Here is a 22,695-nt window from a genome sequence, read left to right as displayed (position 1 = left end):
CTGCCTTGAGCCACACGACAGCCCAGCATCCTGAGCAGCTGGGACCTCCACGCCAAGCCTCTGCACCCTTATAGCTGTAGCCCTGATTCTGTGGCCTGCGGTACTGACTTCCTGGAAAAGTTGATGTAACCACACTGTATTTTCTCACTGAATATGCACCTGGGTTCACTTACAATTTCTTTCCATTTCGCTGAAACTTTTCTGTTAGGGTCTACAGTTAGTTCTCTAAGAGAAAATTCAGTGAAACCTTCTCTGTCCTCATCTGAACACCTTGGTAGCTTTTTGGACAGTTTCTCTCTCTCTCTCTCTCTCTCTCTCTCTCTCTCTCTCTCTCTTCTCTCTCTCTCTCTCTCTCTCACTCACACACACACACACACACACACACACACACACACACACAAACTACAAACCATTCAAAGTAACTCCAGAATGAAAGGATCTTTAAAACAAAAGAAGAAGAAAAACTCGCATGCAATCTCACAAAATACAAGGGAAAGAAATATATAGCCAAGCCCTCAAGGTAACTCACTATGTATACCGGCCTGTCCCATCTGTGGCCCCTGCTTCTTTCTGCTCACGCCCATGCCCTTTTGGAGACGCCCAGTGTGTAATGACTAAGGCAAGGGATCCGTTCCCATGAGAAAACACCCGATCAACACAGCCTACCGTATCTGTCCTTTTTCTCTACTAGCTGTGCAGGTCCACTATGATGACAAAACACAGATAACTTATAAAAGAATGCTGCACTTGTCCTAAGAAAAATGAGTGGAACACTAGAGAATCAGAATTATTTTCTAACTCATGACAGCAGAGATCACCAGAGCAATGAATTCCGGAGTGACAAAACCCCTTAGAGGATCTGGAACACATGAACTGTATGCTCAAGGTTTGGCAGGAGGAGGGCGTAAGGCAGACAGGGACAATCAGTTACATCCTAGTGAATACTTACATGCTTGGTGCGAATAACAGCTATCCTGTATGCACACCAGCGCCGCAGGCAACTGTTCACAGGAAAGACAATGTATATTTGGGTACAACATACATTACCAGCTTGAGATGCTTCAGCATCCCCAATAGATTCCAGTACATCGTGATGCTCTTAACTGGTTATTTCTCCGAAGGGGGGAAAAAAAAATCAAGTGTTGTGAGATCATCAGTACAGTACAAGAAAAAGTGTGGCAAGGCCAGTGGGATCCCATGACTCTGAAGTCATCTAACAGCTGTAGATACTTTATAAACTAGTATATGAGGTTTTTGTCAGAAGGTTGTAGTGCTCGTCTTTAATCCCAGCACTCGGGAGGCAGAGGCAGGAGGACCTCTGAGTTTGAGGCCAGCCTGACCTTCAGATCAAATTCCAGGATAGCCAGGGTAACACAGAGGAAACCCTTTCTTGAAAAAAAAAAAAAAAACACAAAATAATAGTAGTATGATGGCTATTCTTGGTTGTCAACTTGACTACATCTGGAATTAACTAAAACCCACAAATAGAGGGCACACCTGTGAGGGATTTTTGCTTAATTTGAAATAGGAAGTCTACTTCTAAACTGCATCTATAAGGTAGAGAGACACACCTTAAATCCAGATCCAGAGTTGGGAAAACCCACCTCCATCCAATCTGGGCCACCCCTTCTGCTGGAAATCTATATAAGGACATGGAAAAAAGAAGCTTTTGCCCTTTGCCTGCTTGCTCTTGCCTCTGTAGCAAGTCCATTCCTTCACAGGCATTAAAGGCTACTTGTTCAGGGTTCTGGCATACACTGAAAGCCAGCTGAGACACCCAGGCTCATGGGCTGAGCAACCCCTGGGTTCTCAGGCTTTCTGTTCATAGCTAGTTATTGCTGGGTTAGCTGTGCCACAGCTTGTAAGTCATTCTAATAAAGAGAGATCCGTTCTACAAGTTCAGTTACTCAAGAGAACCCTAAGACAAATAACAAAATACATCTTTTAAAAATTACAGTAAGAGTATAAACAATCACCCCTATGGCTGATACTGTACACAGTGGTTAAAAAATGGAATTAATTCTACCTAGGGATAAGGCAGATATCTAATCTTAGGAACACTAGAAAGGTTACAAAGTACTTAATAAGTAAAAAATAAAAGGTGTTAAGATTGTGATGATACAAACAAACTTTTTTTTTTTTAATTTTAAGACAGGGTTATGGAAAACTTCAAAGAACCCAGAACAGTAATGGCACATGCCTTTAATCCTGGCACTTGGGAGGCAGAGTGAGACAGATTGACACATGAGTTCTGGAGCAAACCAGGGCTACATATTAAGACCTGTCCCCTCCCTAACTGCTCCAGTCCCCCCAAAAAAGAAAATGGAAAAAAAATGTGTAGCAAGGTCAGAGGTCGCATAGTCATTAAAACATGTTTTATGAAATCCTAAAATTTACAATTATGTACATCTACCAACACACACAAAAGATTTGTGTAGCACACCAATGAAAGACAATGTTAAATAATGGAGAACTATCCTATGTTCATGAGTTAGAAGTCTCAATACTTTTGAGGCTGTTCCCCAATGTGATCTCCACTAAAATCTCAACATGCTTTTGGTAGAAAATTTTAGTAAGCTGGTTATAAAATAAATGTGGAAGCAAAGAAATCCAAAGAATCCAATTCATTCTTTAAAAAAAAAAAAAAGTGCATAGGACTAACATTTGTAAATTTGGGAGCTTACTGCCAACAGTAGAAAAAAATAGTGTGCTCTTGGCATAAGAACATAAATATAAATGAACAGGGCAAAACAGAGAGCTCAACAAAAGATCAGAAAGAGTAAAATTGAAATTCAGTATGCAACAAACTTCGAAAAAAATTTAAGGTCACATTGTTAGTGTTATTTTTTTTTTTTTTGCAATGAATTCATGGAAAATCTAACGGCTAATTGGTTTTGTTCTGCGGGTGTAAAATAATATTCTAAAAGTTTGGTAGTTTGTGTTTTCCACTTATATGGACTATAATGCGCACAGAATGCCGTGTCTGCTAAAAATGATGTGTATTTTATAGTTCTGCATGATGCTGATTTTATTTTGTCTCATTGTATGTCAACTACAACAGAGATTTAACTAGAATGGATCACAGAATTTAAAGCATTTCATTTGGCAGTTTGCTTCCCCTTTTGGCTATAGTGAAAGATGGGCAGTGTCCTTTATGGACAAAGGATACAGCATGGGAAGTACCCGAGAGAATTTATATCAGTACTTAGGTTCAACTTTAAAAACAAGCACTATGTTTTTACAAAAGTTATTCATGGGAGAATATATCATTTCAATGGAAGTTGTTTTCTTTCAAATACCTATAAATGAACATTCTAAAACTTTTAGCTCAAAAGCTATCACCAGATATGTGCACTGCTGCCCTGTCCATTCATGCCCCTTTAACTCTTCACCTCCACAATCTTATATATGAAGCCACAGCAAACAAAAAAAGATGTCTCAAATTTTAATGTTTGATATACACACCTACTAATGTTATCAATTCAGAAACATCTAAAACTTGCTAAGTAATGAGCCAAATTGATTGCTAAGTAATGAACCTCTAAAATTTTTAACTGGGGGACTTCCATATTTACATGAAGCTGGTAAATCACAAAAACAACTTTCAACACAATGATTACTTTTTCCAAGCACCAACCCCCCTATGAAGTTGTTGTATATAAGAAGTTACTTATCACCCAAGGTAATTTCTTAGTGCAGATAAAATTGCCTAAACATAAACTCAACAATAGCTATGCCAAAGGGGATGGGAAAAGCCCACGAGGCTTCAACCACACATAAAGGATTATAGGCAACTAGGAATGCTGAGTGTAGGAGAAAACAGTCTTCTCCAGGGAAGACCACGAATTGGCTGTCCAGTACCCAAATGACCAGCTCTGAAAACATGCATACAGGTACCATTATACAGACTGAACAGGTTATATTTAGGAACACACACACACACACACACACACACACACACACACACACACACACACACACACACACACACACTCATATGACAACAATTAATGGAAAAAGGAGGCCCTGACATTGAAAGCAAGCAAGGTATATATTGGAGGGAAAGGAGAAATGATGTAATTATATTTTAATAACATGCCATTTTGGTGGGAAAGCTTTGTCAAGGATGGCCTGTGCTGCACACACAGTGAGTTCCAGGTGCAGAAAAACAGTTACAAAACAAAAACAAAAACCATAGAAGGCTGGCGAATGTTCTCGAATAATCTAACCACAAAGTCCACTCAACCCTTTCGCTGTAACAAAAATAGTAACTGAAACGATCACATGGTTGCAGGCTACACTGCACAAATCACAAAGGTTCTCATTTTTATGCCACTCTGGAACGGCTGAAGCTGTTCTGGTCTCCGGTCTGTAGACAACTATTTCGCCCTAAACAGAGGGTATTTTTTATAAGCAGACAAGCCATTGCTTTTAATAAGAATCTTTTATTGTTTATTATTAAAATGGAAGGTTAATTGGTACAATGCTATGCATAATCTCTCATCCTTAGAAAAATTAAACAAATGGATAAAAATAGAGCAAAGTGAGCATGTAAAAGACAAAAAAAATAAGCATTTTTATAGTGCCCCTGTTATATCTATGTACTGATGTTATCCATTGCATCTTAGTACTTTATGGCTTGCTCCTTTACTATGTAACTGCTGACTTTTTACAAATAGTTAACACTCAGTAAATGTTACATACAGTTACAGATTTTCATTCCACTTGACTAGTTAACTCAGTTACTCAAAAGTCAAACTTAAATTAAGAGCCCATTCTCCAAAAATGTATTAGTTTTTTACAAAATCTGTACAACAGGCTTTTAAGCAAATGACCTTGCCACAAAGACTTGTAGTGGCAACCCTGAGCTATTTGCTGTGTTATTATTATCAGGATTTATGGGAAATGTCCTTCAGGAATAAAATGATCATTTATATTAAATGTGGAGAAAGTGAAAACTTTAAAATTTGTGTGCCAGCACTGAGTTCTGTCATCATCTTTAATTATAACTAGATGTTGAGTTATTCCCCAACATATTGCCTCAAGTAAAGATAAAAACGCATCCTTTGCTTCAGGATACTTTTATGCCAAAGATATAGCTTTTTAAAAAGTTTGTTTTGTATAAATTTTAGAATTAGATATATAAAAGGAAAATATGAAAATACAAATCCACAGACTAACTTTAGAATGCCCAACAGCTAATCCATGGGGACATGTCCAGGAGTAAATGTTCTAATTGGTTACACAGCATACATCCAAAATTCCCACTGAATATAAGAAAAAAAAATGTGAATAAATAAGGCACCGTAGAACAACAGCTATAGGAAGCAGACTTCTATGACCTATTTTACTTCATAGAAAGATTCGGAGTCTTCAAAACAGAGAGTTGTAATACTATGTATTATCAATCTTCAATTGTTTACCAAGGTATCTTTTTTTTTCTGGCAGCTGTTACTTAACACAAAACAAAACAAAACAGATTAAATGCTTGGAGGGAGCAAGAATGGAGCAGAAAACTACAGGAGCCCACATATCCTTTTTCTTAAATTTAATTTGTCATATATAAGGTTTTTATGTACAATCAGTGTGCACTGTAACAGTTTATATTAAAAAGTTAATCAAATTCATCTAAAATGTTAACCTGGCTGCATAGCACATTTGACATTATTGCCCACATGAAAAGGGAAAACAAATGGATTTACAATAACTTTTGGCCATTTTGGATTCTGAAAGTGTTCATCCACCTACCCTTTTAAACCAAATGTGTCTGACAGAAGTTCCCAGAGCATGAAGTTTATAATTCACATATTACCCTCACCAGTTCTTTTGTAAAACTACAAACATAATATTGACTTCCAAAAGGAGGGATAAAACATGTATCTAATAAAAATATTCAATATAAAAAGAGGACTAAAAGAAAGAAGTGGCCCCTTTCCCCATTTTTACATTCTAAACAATGATTCCATCAAGACAAATCATTAAAAAGTGTTATTACACTGTTTGTTTGTTTTTTTTTTTTTTTTTTTTTAATAAGAAGGCCTGAGTTGGTAGGGAAAGGAACAGTCAAAAGAAGCCTGAGAAGGGCAAGGAAGGGAAGCTCATTTAATACATTTACAATAATTTACAGCCATCTTCTTCTGTAAAAAGGCATAATAATAATCACAAACAGGAAATTCCCGGCTATATTACAGACATAAGTACAGGATTTAAATATTCAAGCTTGTGACGGGAAGCGGCAAGGTGGTCGCAGTGTACGATGTAAACAAGGAGCTTTGGAAAGTGAACAAAGTTCTTGAGTGTCTTTTCTTCATTAAGAAAAGAGCTCTCTTTCATTCCTTCCTGAAACATGATCACAGGTCAGAGTAAAGTTCATATACAAACATAATTTAAATGGAGTCAGTCGAAAAATCACTGACATAAAAACAGTTTTATTCAGCCTATACGGGAGGGCAGTGTTGAGGTCCCTGTTATAGTAAACATTTCCATTTCTTTAAAAAAAGAAAAAAAAAAGTACTGCAGTATTAGCAGTACAGTGCAGCATAATCCTTAAATATAAAAATATTCTCTCTTCTGTTGGGATAATAGACCTTGCGTCCTGGAAAGAAGTAACAATACTGCTACTGATAGAAGAACTGTTTGCATCTTTCAAGTCATGTAAGGCAATTACTGTGTTGGTTTATGATCTATGGCTAAAACCAAAGTCCAGACAGACAAATAAATTATCAGCTTCTGTTATGTTTTCCGGCTACTCCAGGTGTGCTCAGGTGTACTTTTGTGTTCAACTGAGTGTTCAAACGGAGACCTGGAGCCATAAGGAGACCTCTGATCTAAAGGTGAGCGAGGGCCAGTGCTGGCAGCTCGGTGGTCCATTTGCCAGTCAGAAAGAAACCGATAATCCCTGGAAGATTTATGATGTGTGTATTCAGAACTTGATCGATGGTCTGAATGCAGTCGATGGTCCGAGTGAGACCGATGGTCAGAGTGGCACCTGTCCTTTAAGCTCCCTTCCAAACTTGACCTATGCTCTCGACTCCTGTGGTCATCCAGTTTTCTGTGTTTCTCTCTGTCACTATAGTACCTAATCAAAGAGAAATTTAGCCTTTTAGTCCAGTGAGTAAGTTAAAGCTCCCAAATAAAAACATACAATTATAAATACTTTAAAAATGTATTTTAATTTTGTACAAGTTCAGTGTTTAACCAAACTTCATAAAAGTAGCTTAGAATCACTTCTCCCCTGAACGACAGCACCACCTCATAAAGCAGAGCTTCAGAAATCCCTACCTAGAAACAAATCACTCACTAGAAATTCCCATGAAAAATGTTGGTTCACAAGGTCAGAGAAGCATACACAGCACCCCAGAAAGAAGCATTTTAACTTCACTTACAAATCACTTCTCTCAGTGTACCTTGGTGTCTTAAGGTAATGTCTGAAATAACCACAGCTAAGAAAACTGTCCTCAAACCTGAAGCCCTTTACAAACCTCTAGGAGGAAAAATTAAAATACTAAAGGAAACTTTTCATTAGCTTGTGATGTCTCATGCAACTAGTTATGTAATGCATTAACACATATATCAAGAAATTTACCCCATGACAAATCTCTAACATTTGCCTTTTCAGATAAAATGTTCCTGTTGAGCAAAGATTCTTGTGATAAACACTTCCTCCAGAGGTATGTGACAACACTGGCATTCTTCTTGTTATATGCCCCTAATGGAAAGCCTTTCTATAATTAACATGCTTATATAGTATATAGTTTATATATAAGGCTTTATGTAAGTTTATATAAGAGAGCTCAGAATAGGTGAGCTCTCTCCAGAGCCGCACATTCAGCCTCCCTCACTTCTTTCTGACTATAACATTTATTTTTCAGTTTTCTGAATTTGAATTTTAGCAATGATCACAAATCATCAAGGACACTCTTTAAATAAAAAATAGTGTATTTTGCAGTTATATTTTGTCTCACAGGATTTCAATATCCAATGAAGAATTCTTTCCATAGAAAGCCTGTACTTGTACCACTACTCTGCAAGTGCAACTATAACAAACTGCACTACTTAAAATTACAAAACTTTCAGATCTCATTAATATTCTGATGCCAACTTAATATTTCAAAAACCATTTTGTAAAGAAAGTCACAAATATTAACATGAAACATACTATCAATTTTATTATTTATAAGCAAGTAAGATTTGATATGCTCTCATGAAAATGGAATAGGTCTATCCCAAATACAGCAAATGTAATTAAAAGGAAAAGGATGGGTAGAAGAAAATTTCAAAAGCTGCTTTTCGGTTTACCTGCTGTCCTGCTTATAGTGATCCCACTCACGATGGTCCTTGCCATTGCTCAATGAAGAGTAGGGTCTTTTCCTGGAGTCACTTTTTTTATAGCAGTCTCCCTGGTGGCGGTCTTTATGATGGTCATGGTACTGAGATAAGTGTCTATCAGAAGAATAGCTGTCCCTGCTGCTATCGTCATGATTTGTATTCTCTTTTAACCTTTCCATATCTATTAGATAAATATGTGAAACTTTATTAATGGATTTTAAAATGACTTACAAATACTTAAAATTAAATAACAATAACTCCTGCCAAAACAAAATCAATTCTCAAATACAAGTGCCTAAAGAATTTTTAAAAAATGGTTTATAAACAAAGAACTAAAGTTTTAAAGGGTTTTGCAGTAAGTTAATAGCTATCATCCCTCATCAAATGGAGGGGATCACAGAAAACCCCAGCTGGACAATATGAAGCAATCAATGGATTGTGGCGAGCTCAGCCCCCATGGAGATACCTACAACACAAATCCTGCATTTACACTTGAGGGAACATGGCAGAAGAGGAGGGGGAAAAGCTGGAATACTGGGGGGGTCTGTGGTAACACAAGTCTGTCCTGAAATGACCACAGAAAATAGGTCCACAACAATGGACATTTTAATATGGAAGGACCCACCCCTAGACAAAGAACCAAGCAGCTAAAGATTGCTCAGAGGAGATGTTTTAGTCTCTCCCAGTGATGAGCCCCCTTATTGGTTGTCCAGTGCAGTGGTCAGCCCTGAATCCATATGCACACAAACAACAGAAACAAGACTCAGCAGGCTCTGTTCATATAGAACACACACACACATACATAAACAATCACACTACCCAAGAAAAAGACGCCATCGACCTGAGGATGGGAAAGCATGGGGCAGGTTCGAGGAAGGAAGGAGGGGAAGTGTAATTCTCTTTCAATTAAAAACATAGTTTAAAAAAATCACCACTGAAAAGTACTGAGGCACATATTTGTCTCAGACTATATTCTGTGACCCACAGAATAAGGATTCTTTTTAACAACTGCCCTACAATTACTAGAAACTGCCTTAAAGGCTTGTTTTTAGGAGGAATAACTAAAACACTGCTTAAAATGATTTAAATAATATAATGGATTAGAATTATAACACATAGCATTTTCTCAATATAAAAGCATAAATAAAACAATAATTTGGTTTAAAAAACAAAAGTAAGGGGGTGTGAGGAGCTAGACATCTTACAAATTAGAAGTGTCTGCTGCACAATTATGAGGCCCTTAGTTCAGATCTGAGCACCTACATAGCAAGCCTGACCAAGCTCCAAGGAAGCAAACAGAAGATTACTAATGTTTGGCAGGATTTCAGGCTGAAAATTGTGGGACCAGGTTCATAAACCCCCCCTCTCTAAGGAACAGGTAGAAAGTGACAGGCACACATAGGACATGCTTACACTCACACATACCATATACATTTAAAATAAAGAAAGGAAGAAAGAAAGAAAAAGGAAGGAAGGAAGGAAGGAAGAAGGAAGGAAGGAAGGAAGGAAGGAAGGACCAAACCATTTAAAAGGAAGGAAGGAAGGAAGGAAGGAAGGAAGGAAGGAAGGAAGGAAGGAAGAAAAAAAGAACAAAAAACCAAAACATCCATTCACACCAAAAAGGGGGGAAAAAAAAGCTTACCCGGATTTCTTATCACATGAGTAGTGATGCTGCTGTTCTGGTCACTGTTTTGCTAAAACAGAACACACACATATCAGATACATTCAAGTAGCCTACAATACTCTTACAGTATAGTGTGTGTAGTGATGGGTTTAGGTTGGGGATCTTTAGGAAGATCCTGATAAGGTTTTCACATCCTACACATGCACAGAATACATAAAATTTACAGTTCTCTTTAAGCAAAACAATTTCCTTCATGTTTTTAAAAAGAGACTTTGAAATAATTTTCCACTTGATACAGAAGCTGAAGAAGACATGACATGACAGTCTCATACGTACATCAAATACTAATTATATAATGTCAGTGACAAAGTCACAGATAGCATGTGCTTCTCTGTGTTGTAGAAGAGGTTTTCACATTGTTGTGTTGTGATGATTTAAGATAATGTCAGGCAGTTTCTCTATGTTCCTGTCATGATTACTATCTCATGAGGACAATTTAATATCCTGTTTCCTTGCCTATTAATTTTTGCCAATGCTATGGATATTGTTTGTACCAGGCATTTGTTTATTCATTACTTCTACATTTGTTAACTGAATTCTCCATTTGTTATTGGATAATAAAGAATATGTATGGTCTCAATGACACAATTTAAAGAATAAAATATTATACACCAATTACCTGAGATTCTTGTCGTTTTTTAATAGCGTGCTTATATAATTTATGCAATTTTCTTGCATCAAACTCAGTAAACTTAGATACAAAAATCCACAGGTTTCTAAAAGAAAAAAAAATGGCAAATTAATTTGGTAAAAAATACTCAGCTTTATCATAGAACCACTTACAACCCTCTTTATACACTAAACATAGCCATAGCCTTCTATGGAACAAAGTCTATACCAAAGAAATTAATTATCAGAAACCAGGAAGGTAGATCAGCAGATAAAGGTACAGCCTGCCAAGTCTGACACCCTGAGTTCAAACCCAGGGCCTCCATGGTGCAGAGAAGCAAGTTTCTCAAGTAGTTCTCTGACCTTCATGCATGTCTGAGCACACCACAGCACACACATGCAGAAAATAATGATAATAATAATAATTTTAAGTAATAATGAAATTAATCTTCATGTTTACTTTTTAAATTTTCTTGTACATCTAAGTTTCCAATCATATGAATAGTTTTATTTCTCTTCCCCCACCCTTGGAGGGTGGGGGGTTCGACAGGATTTCTCTGTGTAACAGCCCTGACAGTTCTGGAACTCACTCTGTAGGCCAGGCTGGCCTCAAACTCACAGAGATCCACCTGACTCTGCCTCCTGAGTGCTGGGATTAAAGGTATGGGCCACCACCATCACCCAGCCTTATTTCTCTTTCAAATCCCTTCATTTTACATTCGTTTCAATGAAATCTAGTGTTTTGATCCTAATTTGAAATGTACCAAATACATATAAAACTAAGCAAAGATTCACTCTGTGTAATATAGAATTTGTATGTAATATCAGATATGTTAATAGCTAAGTAAGAACAGTACCAGATAATAGACTAAGTTTACAGAGAATTGTTCTAATAACACATTACAATAATTTTCATTTTTTAAGGATAATGATTGCTGCAGAACATGCCTAGTCACTGGTTTTACAATTATGGCTCAAGTCTTTACCAATTTTGTTAAGGGCAGTCCATCACCTTCTCTCATTCTGTAAACTCTGTAACTATTTTTGAGGTGGTAAGAGGCCACCTCTTTTGTTTTATCACTTGCTTTAATTTTCTTTCTTGCATGACTTCTGTCTCAATAGTGTTAGCTATGAAATGCAGGACCTCATGTCCAATGATAGATCTTCATGTAAGCTATTCTTTTCTTCTGTATTTCATTATCTTATCAATATTTTTATTTATTTTGTCCTTGTCTATGTGCGTGAGTGTGGGCATATGTGGTGTTCTCTGCTTCCACCATGTGGATACCTCCTGAGGACTGAATTCAGTCATCAGGCTTGGCAGAAGGCACCTTTACCCACTGAGCTATCTTGTGAGGCTCAACTTTGGTTTTTAAAAAATAAAAACTTGTTTTCAAGAAAGCACTAAAATTAGAGCAAGAGTCTTCTCCTTTTCTAGGCTATGAGCCATGTGCGTGGGTCTATTTCCCCTTTTACCTTTAAGGGAATCTGTATAACCACACAGTGTTGGGAGGAACAAATAGTTTTTATAAACAAGGTATCCAAGAACTAAATAAGGGAGAGATTAAATGGGAGAAGAATAAGGGAGGAAATCTGGGGAGGGACAACTAACACTAAGGGCCACTTTAGAGGAGATTTCTAAAACACATTCATATATGAAAGGAATTACCATACATGGGAGAGACACTGCTATAACTAGACATCTTACACCACCAAGAAAAACCACCAGTACCAGAAATGAGTTACATCTAGTTGAGTCACTAGCCAAAGGGGCCCCATGGGACCCCCCCAAACACTTCAGGCTATTGCCAAACTATTGGTCATTCTCAACAGTCATTTTAAGGCCCTGTTGTTGAAGACAACACCTATATATGTCATCAATATGGAGAAGTCCAGCTCTTGCCAAGAGCATTCACCCTACTGACCAGTGTTCATGGTATTGGTGAGTACTCTGCATACTACCAGAGAAAGAAGGTAATCAATCAATCATCAACCCAGCCACAGACCTTGCAACAGGGCTCTGCCTATAAGACATGCTGGGGTAGTGGTACAAACACTGTGGCCGTAATCAACCACTCATGATTGGATTTAAGGCCCACTGCATTAGATGGGACCCGTGCCTGACATTGCTTGGGTAGCCAAGTCACAGGCTTAGAGGGAAACTAATTATTGTTGTTCTAGAGAGGAACACAGCAGTAAAATGACTCCTTTCTGCTGTGCCCATATATCAGTGCCTCACTCGGCCATCCAGAGGAGGTGGAAACATTGGGAGAGCCAGAAGTGATGGGCAATTCCAAGGAAGCAGTTTCTGATAATAGGACTGATGCTCGTGTGAACCCAGACTGTAGCAGCACACACAGGCAGGGCATGCACAGGTTCAAGCCAGATAGGATCCGAGTACTAAGGGGGAAGTAGACATGACATCCACCCTTAGGCAATGTGTAATCGACACCCTCTTGTCAAGGTGACAGCCTCTTGTCAAGGAAAGATCCATTTTCTCCAATGGATCCTCTCTGGGTATATTAACCACACTTAAAGTAGGGGCCATGCCTAGCTGTAGTTGGCCAACAGAAAATGAACTTAATGGTATTTTCATAGACTTCTGTCTCATATTGCTTTGTTTGAGCATTTTTTTTGTCCTATTGGGCTTTTGCTTGTATATTTTGGTTTCCATTTTTAATGTTGTTTGTTTCTGTTTATTTTTTAAAGAGGGAATGAAAAGGTGGGAGTGAAGTTGGGTCCTGGGAGAATATGGAAGAAGTTGAGAAAGGAATGATCAAAATATAGTGTATGGAAAAAAGAAAGTTTTCAAGTTAAAAAAAAGAACCAAATAGAGGGAAAACTAAAGGATGTTTTGCCTAAATGGGCAAAGAAAGAACCACATCAAAACATAACCTTTGGAAGGAAAATAACCCAAAATACTGAAAATCAACTTTCCCTGCTGCTAGCGACTCCTCCCCCAAAATCCATTACTTCTCTTTTCCTAGTAACAAAATCCAAAACATTTATATATACACTAGACACTAAGAAATTTCAGTAAGATGTTCTACTGTCTAGAAAGTAGGAAAGTAAAGGTTTATCCCTCTGTAAACCTGAAAATCTAAACAGTAATTACAAGGATTTAAAAACTGGCAACTAGTATATAACTAAATAGCCCTCAATAGTTTTCCCAAATGGAAATCTATTTTTGCCAAAAGGCTATTTACAAGTATTGCCAGACTGTCAAATCTGTACATGAAAAAAAAGAAAAAAGAAAGAAAAGAAAAATGTATGCAATTCTTTAAAATAGCTAAATTAGTAAGAGTAAGAATAAGTTACCATACTGTCTTTATTTTCCTAATTCTTATTGTGGGCAACAGTCTTTTTTTTTTTTTTTTTTTTTTTGTCTTTATTTACTTATGTATACAGTGGTCTGCCTGCATGTCAAAAGAGGGCATCAGATCTCATTACAGATGGTTGTGAGCCACCATGTGGTTGTTGGCAATTGAAGTCAGGACCTCTGGAAGAGCAACCAGTGCTCCTAGCCACTGAGCTATCTCTCCAGCCCGAGGGCAAGAGTCTTAAAACACATCTGGACACCACTGAGGGCAGAATAAGCTTTAGATCATGACCATAGCAAGATGGACAATTTGGTAAAATATCCTCACTAAAACCTAATATACATAATTCAGAACCACTGCTTTAGCAGTCCACAGTTCCATGCCTTTGGGATTACCATAAATTGGGGGGTGGGGGGACCTTAAGAGGGAATAATTCTATTTATACTAAAATAAAAAGTATTAAACTCTAGTATAGCAGTGCTTCCCAGAACCTATGGTTTTTCTTTCTGCACTTTTAGTTGCCAAGAGTCTGAAAATATTTAATTGGAAATTTCAGATATAAACCCCTGTTGGGAGCCAAATCTCAGGGCTTGGTATAAGATCCTAGGCCATGCTTGGCAGGCCACATAGTTAACCTTTACATAGCAGCTCCTTAGAACCTCAGCTCAAGAAAAGAAACAACCTGACCCAGTCCTCCACCCACAGGCTCAGTCACCTAGGCAACCCTTCCTGGACCTCTTACTCATGAACTCTTTACCTTGCCAAACATCCTCTTTGTGGCTTCCTAATATCCTGCCTATGCCAATACCTGATGCACAAACAACCCATTCTGCCCCTCCCCATATCCTGACTATATAAGCTATCCTGAGAAAAGTAAAGTTTGCCACTTGATCAGAATCCTGTCTTGTGGTCGTTCTTTCTGAGTCTCTTGTCCCCATTCCCTATCCCTGACTCTCTTGCCCCAGGTTGACATCCTGCAGGTTGGGACAAACCCCTACATTTTTAACTCAACATCACATCATCATTTGCATGAAGAAATCTGACTCCACAACCTCACCCAAAGATCACACTATCAATCTATCGAGAATGTCTGTCAGCACCTGTTCCAGCACACCCATACTGTGTGACTACCTGTGTAACAATCACTTTATAGCTGTCCTGAACATCAGATTGAATGCACCTTGTTTTAATAATCCCAAAAGCAGGAGTAGTAATGTTGACAATTTGGAAATGCCAAAGAGACAATGTTAAATCATTTCCTTTAAAGTAGAAGATGAAGTTTTCAATTTAATAAAGAAAAATTAAATCAAAGGATAAAATTGATAAGTTGCAGTGAGATGAATGTGTTTCTGTGGAATTATAAAGGAAATTTGTTGTCAATACCTCAAACTAAATTACAGCCAGTGTGTGGTAAGGGCTCTATTAAGGAAAAATAAATCGAGAAACACAGTTACAATTAAAATTATGAATTCAACATCTCCTCAAAGTTGTCTGTCTGTCCTACTTACTTTCTCCACTGCTTAATTTGCTCAGGGTTGGAATACTCCTTCAGACATTCTGTGATATGGTCTCCAATCTTGATTAAACACTGTCTAGTATGTTCCAGTTGTTCTCTTTCCGATAGGCCTTTCTCCGGCCTATCAAGTTGTTTCAAAGCTGCTTTCACTGGCCTCATTCTTTCTTTACACTTGAAAATAACAGAAATATATGTATTAAAAACCCAATTCAAGCCAGGCATTGGTGGCACACACTTTTAATCTCAGCACTTGGGAGGCAGAGGCAGACGGATCTCTGTGAGTTCGAAGGCAGCCTGGACTACAGAGTGAGTTCCAGAACAGCCTCCAAGGCCACAGAGAAACCCTGTCTCAAAAAACAAAAACCCAAATAAAACAAAACAACCCCCCAAAACAAAAACAATCAATTCAGATGGCTCAGTGGTTAAGAGCACTCATTGTTCTCCCAAAGGTTCAATTGCCAGCACCACATGGCAGTTCACAACTGTCTGATGCCTTCTTCTGGTGTGCAGATGTTCATGAAAAGTACCCATATACATAAATAAATCTTAAAAAAAAAAAAAAACAATTCAGGTAAACCCTATTGTTCATGATATTTACATGAATGAACACAGCATTGCCTAGCTCCACAATAAGTAATTATGTATCACCTCAAACATTCTCCACATGTGTATTTTCCTATTTGATTTTCTTCAGACAAAGAATGCTTTCCATTATCACATGACATCAGCCTTTGTGGAAGTAAAAGCTTTTGATTTTAATTTAATTAAAATTAGCTGTGGCTAATTTTAATGCTATAGCGTACCATTCTAAGTAGTCCTCAACATTAATGACCAAACATATAGCACCAGTACATTCCAGGCTGCATGCCTTATAATAGACAGAAAGTGTCAGAGAAGAGTTCCACATAATGAGCTCATAGCAAACTAGCAAACCAAAAATAAACAAACTAGCGGGACTGGAAAGATGGCTCAGAGGTTAAGAGCACTGGCTGCTCTTCCAGAGGTCCTGAGTTCAATTCCCAGCAACATGGTGGCTCACAACCATCCGTAATGACATCTGGCTCCCTCTTCTGGCCTGCAGGCATACATGCAGGCAAAACAATGTATACAAAATAAATAAATCTTCTTTAAAATAAATAAATAAGCAAAAATAAATAAGCTAGCAAAAAATATTAAGGTGAGTTAGGCATCTGGTATAAACCACCTACATGCAGTAAGGCTGAATTTAGTAAAACAACCTTTGCCCACTGTAAGTACTGGATCAGGAACTGAAAATTTTAAAATCCTTTAAAATATAAAAGTTGCCCCCTGTATTTAAGCCTTTATTGAAGACTGAACAGTACTAATTAGAAACCCTGGTACTTACAATACTAAATGTCTTCTGGTCCAGCTCTTCAGACTCCTCAGCTATGGGAACTGGCTCCCCACTTGCAGTGATATGAACTGGAGCATCTGACACAACTGACTTTTTGGACCGGTCTTTACTTTCAGGCTTGGATTCATTCAACTTGAAAGAGAACAAAACAAAAACACAACCATAAAGACAACAGGATTAGCTCTCTCAGAATAATGACTTGTTTTCTTCTACAAGTACTTATTTTCAGTGAATAGCCATCTATTTCAATTTGGAGATCTCTCTTAGCCCACTTTCACTATTGCTAGGTTTAACAAAATTTCCTTGCTAATTTGCTAAACAACAGAGAAAAAAAAACTACAAGCCCATATAAACTCCTGGAGAGTTCAGTTACTGAAACTAGTTTGGGCTAATGCTATTATCTTTCAAGATGTAAATACACAACTTTTTACTTTCTAAGTTTTATACTATGATTTGCCTACATTTTCTTTCTAACTTTTTCTTTCTACATAGCTTCTTTTGTTTTGTTTTTCTTTAAATTATTTCCCTATCTTTCTTAAGCTCTTTATCTTTTACCTTCCTTTTAACTAAATCTTTTTGCATGTATGTGAGTTCTGAAAAAATATAACTCAGAATCCCTTTACCAATGATACATGCAATGTTTACCTTCCTCTAAAGTAAGCCAGTTTCTTTCAAGTTCCTAATAAAGAGATGGCTCATTTAATTGCAAAGGTTTGATCTGTGTCTCATACATATATCTATCATAGTTATAATCTATAAATAAATCTACATTATAAACCACAAAAAAAAAAACCAGAAAAATTCCATTTCTAAAGTTCAACTTCCCAACCAGCTGCTGTTGCAAAAGTGTACCTACTTTATCATCATCTTCATCAGACTTTTCTGAAGGCAGGGGAGATGAGTCACTCTTTATTTCTTCTTTTATTTTTATGGACTTCGTTGTTTTATTCTTTTTAGTTCTTGTTTTTCTCCTCTTTGAACCTCCCTAAAAATAATTATTTGTATTTAATCCATGTGACTGATTTCCAGTTTTAAAAACAGAGGAAACATAATTTACTACATCAAATATATTTATACCAATACAATTATTCTTCAAAGTGAGAAATAGAAGTGATTTTTTTCACTCTACAACTAAATTTTATCACCTACAACTAAATTTAGGGGTACCAACATATGAAAGAAGGTTTTGATAACACACAGGTCGTTGACATCATGGTTACAAGCAAACTTTTAAAGGTTTGGAAAGATACAAGAGTAAGGACTTAATCACTCTTGGGCCTGTAGAGGTAGCTCAATGGTTAAGAGCATTTGCTACTCCTAAAAAGGACAGAACCCACATGGCATTATCTCCAGTTCCAGGGATCTGATGCTCTTCTGTGTACTCTATGTGCAACAGGCAACAACACACATGGTACACAGACAGGAAAAATTTTCATACACATACAATGAAAATAAATTTATAAAGTCTTTTTAAAAATCCTTTTTGAAGTGCCCCATAAAGTCTCTTGACACTGTCCATTAATCTTTACAATATTTTGAAATAATATATAGGCCTGGCCTCTCAAAAAGCATTCACTCTACTATCATAACAAAATAAAACTACTAAATTAAAGAACAACGCAGTCCTTACATCTAACATGGTCAAACAACTCTGGAAGTGTGAACTGATTTTAAACATCCACATTTTTAACTTACTGCACCAGAAAGCCTCTGCGCCTCTTTTTTGGCAAGATCTCTGCTGAGTAATTTGATGAGGTAGTCTGCACGTGTCTGTAACTGTTTTGCTTGTGGCTTTTTATCAGGATCATCTGGTAGAATCTGAAAGGGCAATGCATTTTTCAGGCTGTCTTTCATAAATAACATGAAAAATTTACTGGTGAAAAATAATGCATATTTTATCTATTTAATAAATATGCATAAAACACATATACTATAAAGGTTTTTAATATTTATAATATTGTTGAATAAATAGGTTATGCAGCAGACTACAAGAGGGCAGCAAGCTGGGTAGTAATAACAGTACTGATGCGGTGACAAAATACAGTTTTTACACCGGTATCATAAACAGATTTAATTTCCTTGAAAGCAAATTCATTCTTCTCTCACTCTCTCTGGCTGTTGTTTTTCCAAACAGGGTTTCTCTGTGTAGTCCTGGCTGCCCTGGAAATCGCTGGCCTCCAACTCAAGAGATCCTCCTGCCTCTGCCTCCCGAGTGCTAGGATTAAAGATGTGAGCCACCACCGCCCTGCCATTCTTCTCTTCGTCATAGATATTCAGTCTTATTATTTAGCCTTAGCTGGCCTCAAACTTGTGGCAATTCTCTTGTCTCTGAGCACTAGGATTATCAGTGTTCACTACCACGTCTGTCTCTTGGGAATAAATTCTATGTAAATATACCTAAAAAGAAATCTCTCAATTTAGCCTGTTTTAATGGCAAACACCTAAAATCCCAGCATTCAGGAGAAAGATGATCAGAAGCTCAAAACCAGCCTGGGTGAGCAGGCTAGTGAGACCTTGTGTCAAAACATACATGCACACACACATACACCCAGCCTCAAAACACACCAAAGCAAAAAAACCTCTCATGATACTAAAACAAAACAGTATGAGGTGTGACCCAACCACTGCAGAAGAAAACAGGAGGATGTCTGGGGCTAACTAGCCAGCCAGTGTAACCTAACCAGCAAACTTTTAGGACAATGAGAAAACCTGTTGTGAAGGAGACAGACTTCCTGAGGGTGACATCCAGGTTGTCCTCAGGTCTCTACAAACATGCTCCAACAAACACACAAACACATATTCACATAAGCCGGGAAAAAGACAGCACAAAGAAATGTTTCCAACATTTCCATTTTATGAAGAAAAGAAAAAAAGAAAACAAAAGGACATCATTGTACAACAAATAAATAAAATGCCCAAATTTCTAACATTAGTTACTTCTTTAAAATAAAAGATTTTCCAGGACACAATGATCCCAAAATTCAAGGAGTTATAACAGAAGAAATCAGAGTTCCAACACAGCGAGGCCATTACTTAAAATTATTAATTTTTAAGAAAGGCATTATAAGACTAAGATTTAAGATTCCTATTTTGTTTCCTTTAATAATGGAAAATTCTTTACCAAGTAATGTGAAGGAAAATGTACCTGTCTTAATAACAAAAACATAATTCAGAAATAAAAGCAAAATCTTAGAGATTTAAATTCAATTATTTCATTCGTACCAAGCTCTAATGTAGAAATCACATAATTAGAACCTTATTTCCTTATTCTCTATCAAACTTGTATTCAAAATAAATTTTAAAAAATTGGAATAACTGAAAGCCAATGTTAATCATCAAGAGTGAAGACACAACTTAAGTACCTTGTGTGTTAAACTGAGGTCAGGATCCATTTTAATCATCTCCCAGCTCCCATAGCCATACTCATAGATACCAATTAACAAATTGGAGTCGTCTTCTCTGCCCCAGTCGATGTCAAAGTGAGCTGCCTTTGTGTGGCATGGGATTGTATACCTGACATCAAAGGGAGAAATTATTGCAAGCTAATAACTGTCTAGAATATAAATTTTTATAATATTTAAGTAACTAAAACTTTTTATCATAAGTCAATGCTACAAAAGTTCAGCATATGTTCATAGCAAAAGCACCAAGTAACAGACTTTGATGAAGTGAGTAACTCACCGCTTCCGTTCTTCTGGATCAGAAGGAATGGATTTGTGCAAAGGTATCAATTCATCTTCATGAGCAATGACTAGTTTCGCATTCACTTGTACTCCTGATATTCGGAATGTTGGTCCCTTCACTTTTCCAAGTCTGCCACCTTGTTTATTTAAACAAGAATATAGAAAACATCTATATACATATAGCCATATGGAATTATGTAATTCTATAAAACAAAACAGCATATGCTATTACTTAATGTTAATATGTATTACTGTTTTTTCTTAAAAATAAAATTGTAATTTCACTATACATACTACTAACTAGACCAGAAGATAAGAATTCACAAAAAGTCCCTGGTGTAATTGTTCCAGTAAGTGCAGGTTAAGAGCAGCACCCTAGACAAAAATTTCACAATGATATCTCCAGTGCATCAGATTACTGAATCTTATGTAGACATTCTTCCTTAGACAGATGAATGAGAAAAAAAGCATGGTGAAGTAACTGTGCATACTCCAAACTAATGCCGCCTGTGGTTATTCATCCAGTCATGTATGCAAGAGCATAATAGCAATTCCTTAAATTACGACCCAAGCAGAACAAATTGGGGACACTAAAGAACAGACTCAATGTCTTCAAACTGCAGTTCTGTTCCCCACTCTGCACTTCTTATTACTTGGAACAGCTGGACATCCTTTGAGACGGATAGGCAGGTTAACTGAAAGGTTCACCTGTGCGATCTGTTCCTGAAGAACTGTCCTTTAAAGCTTTAACACAACCGTTATGCACCAACTCTCCTAGTCTTCTGAGGTCTGTTTCTGACTTGTCAACCAATTCAGCATCTCTAGCAATTGCATCTAATCTGTAATAAGATGATACAATTTTCAGGTAAAGATGTTAAATGAAATGATACAATTTTAAAAAACTAAATTTATTTTATTTCAAAACCCAAGTATCACTCTATTGTCTACCCTTTAAGTTCTAGTTTATATAACATGTACAGAAGACAGAAAGCTGGGACAACTTAGCAAAGGACCAACCATCACACATGAGAATAATGGTGATGAATTCATTAAGCAGAACAAATAGTAGATTCCTGAAGATAATATACACCAATCATGAAAAATCTCTTCAGATCTGATTGAAAGGGGAGTGATAAAATTTTGCGAAAATTTAGCCAGGCAGTGGTGACGCACACCTTTAATCCCAGCACTCGGGAGGCAGGCGGATCTCTGTGAGTTCGAGACCAGCGTGATCTACAAGAGCTAGTTCCAGGCAGCCTCCAAAGCCACAGAGAAGCCCCATCTCAAAAAACAAAACAAAACAACAACAAAAAAACAACAACAAAAAAAAAATGAAAATTTTAAATGAGAAGACCTTGAAATTTGTATTGCCATAGAGCCGATGAAGATTAACATTCAAAGCTATTTCCATCACCTAAAAAACATGCAAATACTGTTGCATTTTAAGCAATCCAGCTCAAAATGTAGCCCTATTTTGTAAATTTTTATAAGAAATGAATAAACTAATGTGAGTCTTTGATGCTCCATATTAAGTTTACTGCTACAAAGGACAAAAAAAAAAAAGTAGAGATTACGTTAGTAATTTAGTATCTCTATAGTAGATCTGTACTCTTTCTTAAGAAGTTAACGAAAAAGAAAATAAGATAAAGACTGTGAAAAATGTATTACATTTGCCAAAATGCAATTTAAGGTGCATTTTGTGGACATTTATTTAAAGACAAAATTCTGGAGACTCAAAATCATACAAACATATTTAATAATCAATCTGCAACTTAGTCTCTACCAATTTTTAAAAATCCTTATTAAAGTAAATTCATTCAAGTAGCTAAATTGAATGGTAACTAAATAAGTAAACAATGTATTACACATTTCATACCATATAAGAATGGCAAATGTATTTACCTTTCCAGAGGGCCACCAAATTTCTTATAGCTCTTGATAAACCTAACAGAAAATAAATGTTTGGTTCAAATGTGTTTTATAAGAATGTGTTTATATATATGTTTATATATGCACATAAACATATATATAAATATATAAAATATTTAAGTGGACCAGGGATGTAGCTCAGTGGTATAAATCTTGCAGAGAACACACAAAGGCCCTGAATTTGATTCCCAGCACTGTAAAAAACAAAGCAATAATCACACACACACACACACACACACACACACACACAC

At 36.8% G+C, this 22,695-nt stretch overlaps 1 protein-coding gene across 1 annotated transcript in view; it reads right to left on the bottom strand.

Annotated features, from left to right (window-relative positions):
• Positions 1-5,533: 5,533 nt before the first annotated feature.
• The window catches only part of Chd1 (chromodomain helicase DNA binding protein 1), a 62,702-nt gene continuing 45,540 nt past the window's right edge, over positions 5,534-22,695 (bottom strand). Inside the window, exons 24-35 of the mRNA XM_027401200.2 lie at positions 22,418-22,459; positions 21,224-21,354; positions 20,514-20,652; positions 20,195-20,345; positions 18,528-18,650; positions 17,689-17,817; positions 16,824-16,964; positions 15,450-15,628; positions 10,632-10,728; positions 9,971-10,022; positions 8,299-8,509; positions 5,534-7,078 (exon numbers count right to left, since the gene is read on the bottom strand). Of these exons, the coding sequence (XP_027257001.1) occupies positions 6,733-7,078; positions 8,299-8,509; positions 9,971-10,022; positions 10,632-10,728; positions 15,450-15,628; positions 16,824-16,964; positions 17,689-17,817; positions 18,528-18,650; positions 20,195-20,345; positions 20,514-20,652; positions 21,224-21,354; positions 22,418-22,459 (1,741 nt within the window). The 3' untranslated portion in view covers positions 5,534-6,732. The remainder of the gene's footprint in view (positions 7,079-8,298; positions 8,510-9,970; positions 10,023-10,631; positions 10,729-15,449; positions 15,629-16,823; positions 16,965-17,688; positions 17,818-18,527; positions 18,651-20,194; positions 20,346-20,513; positions 20,653-21,223; positions 21,355-22,417; positions 22,460-22,695) is intronic.

Source organism: Cricetulus griseus, chromosome 2 (genome assembly GCF_003668045.3).
Source record: "Cricetulus griseus strain 17A/GY chromosome 2, alternate assembly CriGri-PICRH-1.0, whole genome shotgun sequence".
NCBI classification, from domain to species: domain Eukaryota; kingdom Metazoa; phylum Chordata; class Mammalia; order Rodentia; family Cricetidae; genus Cricetulus; species Cricetulus griseus.
This window is presented reverse-complemented; position numbering and strand designations above follow the sequence as displayed.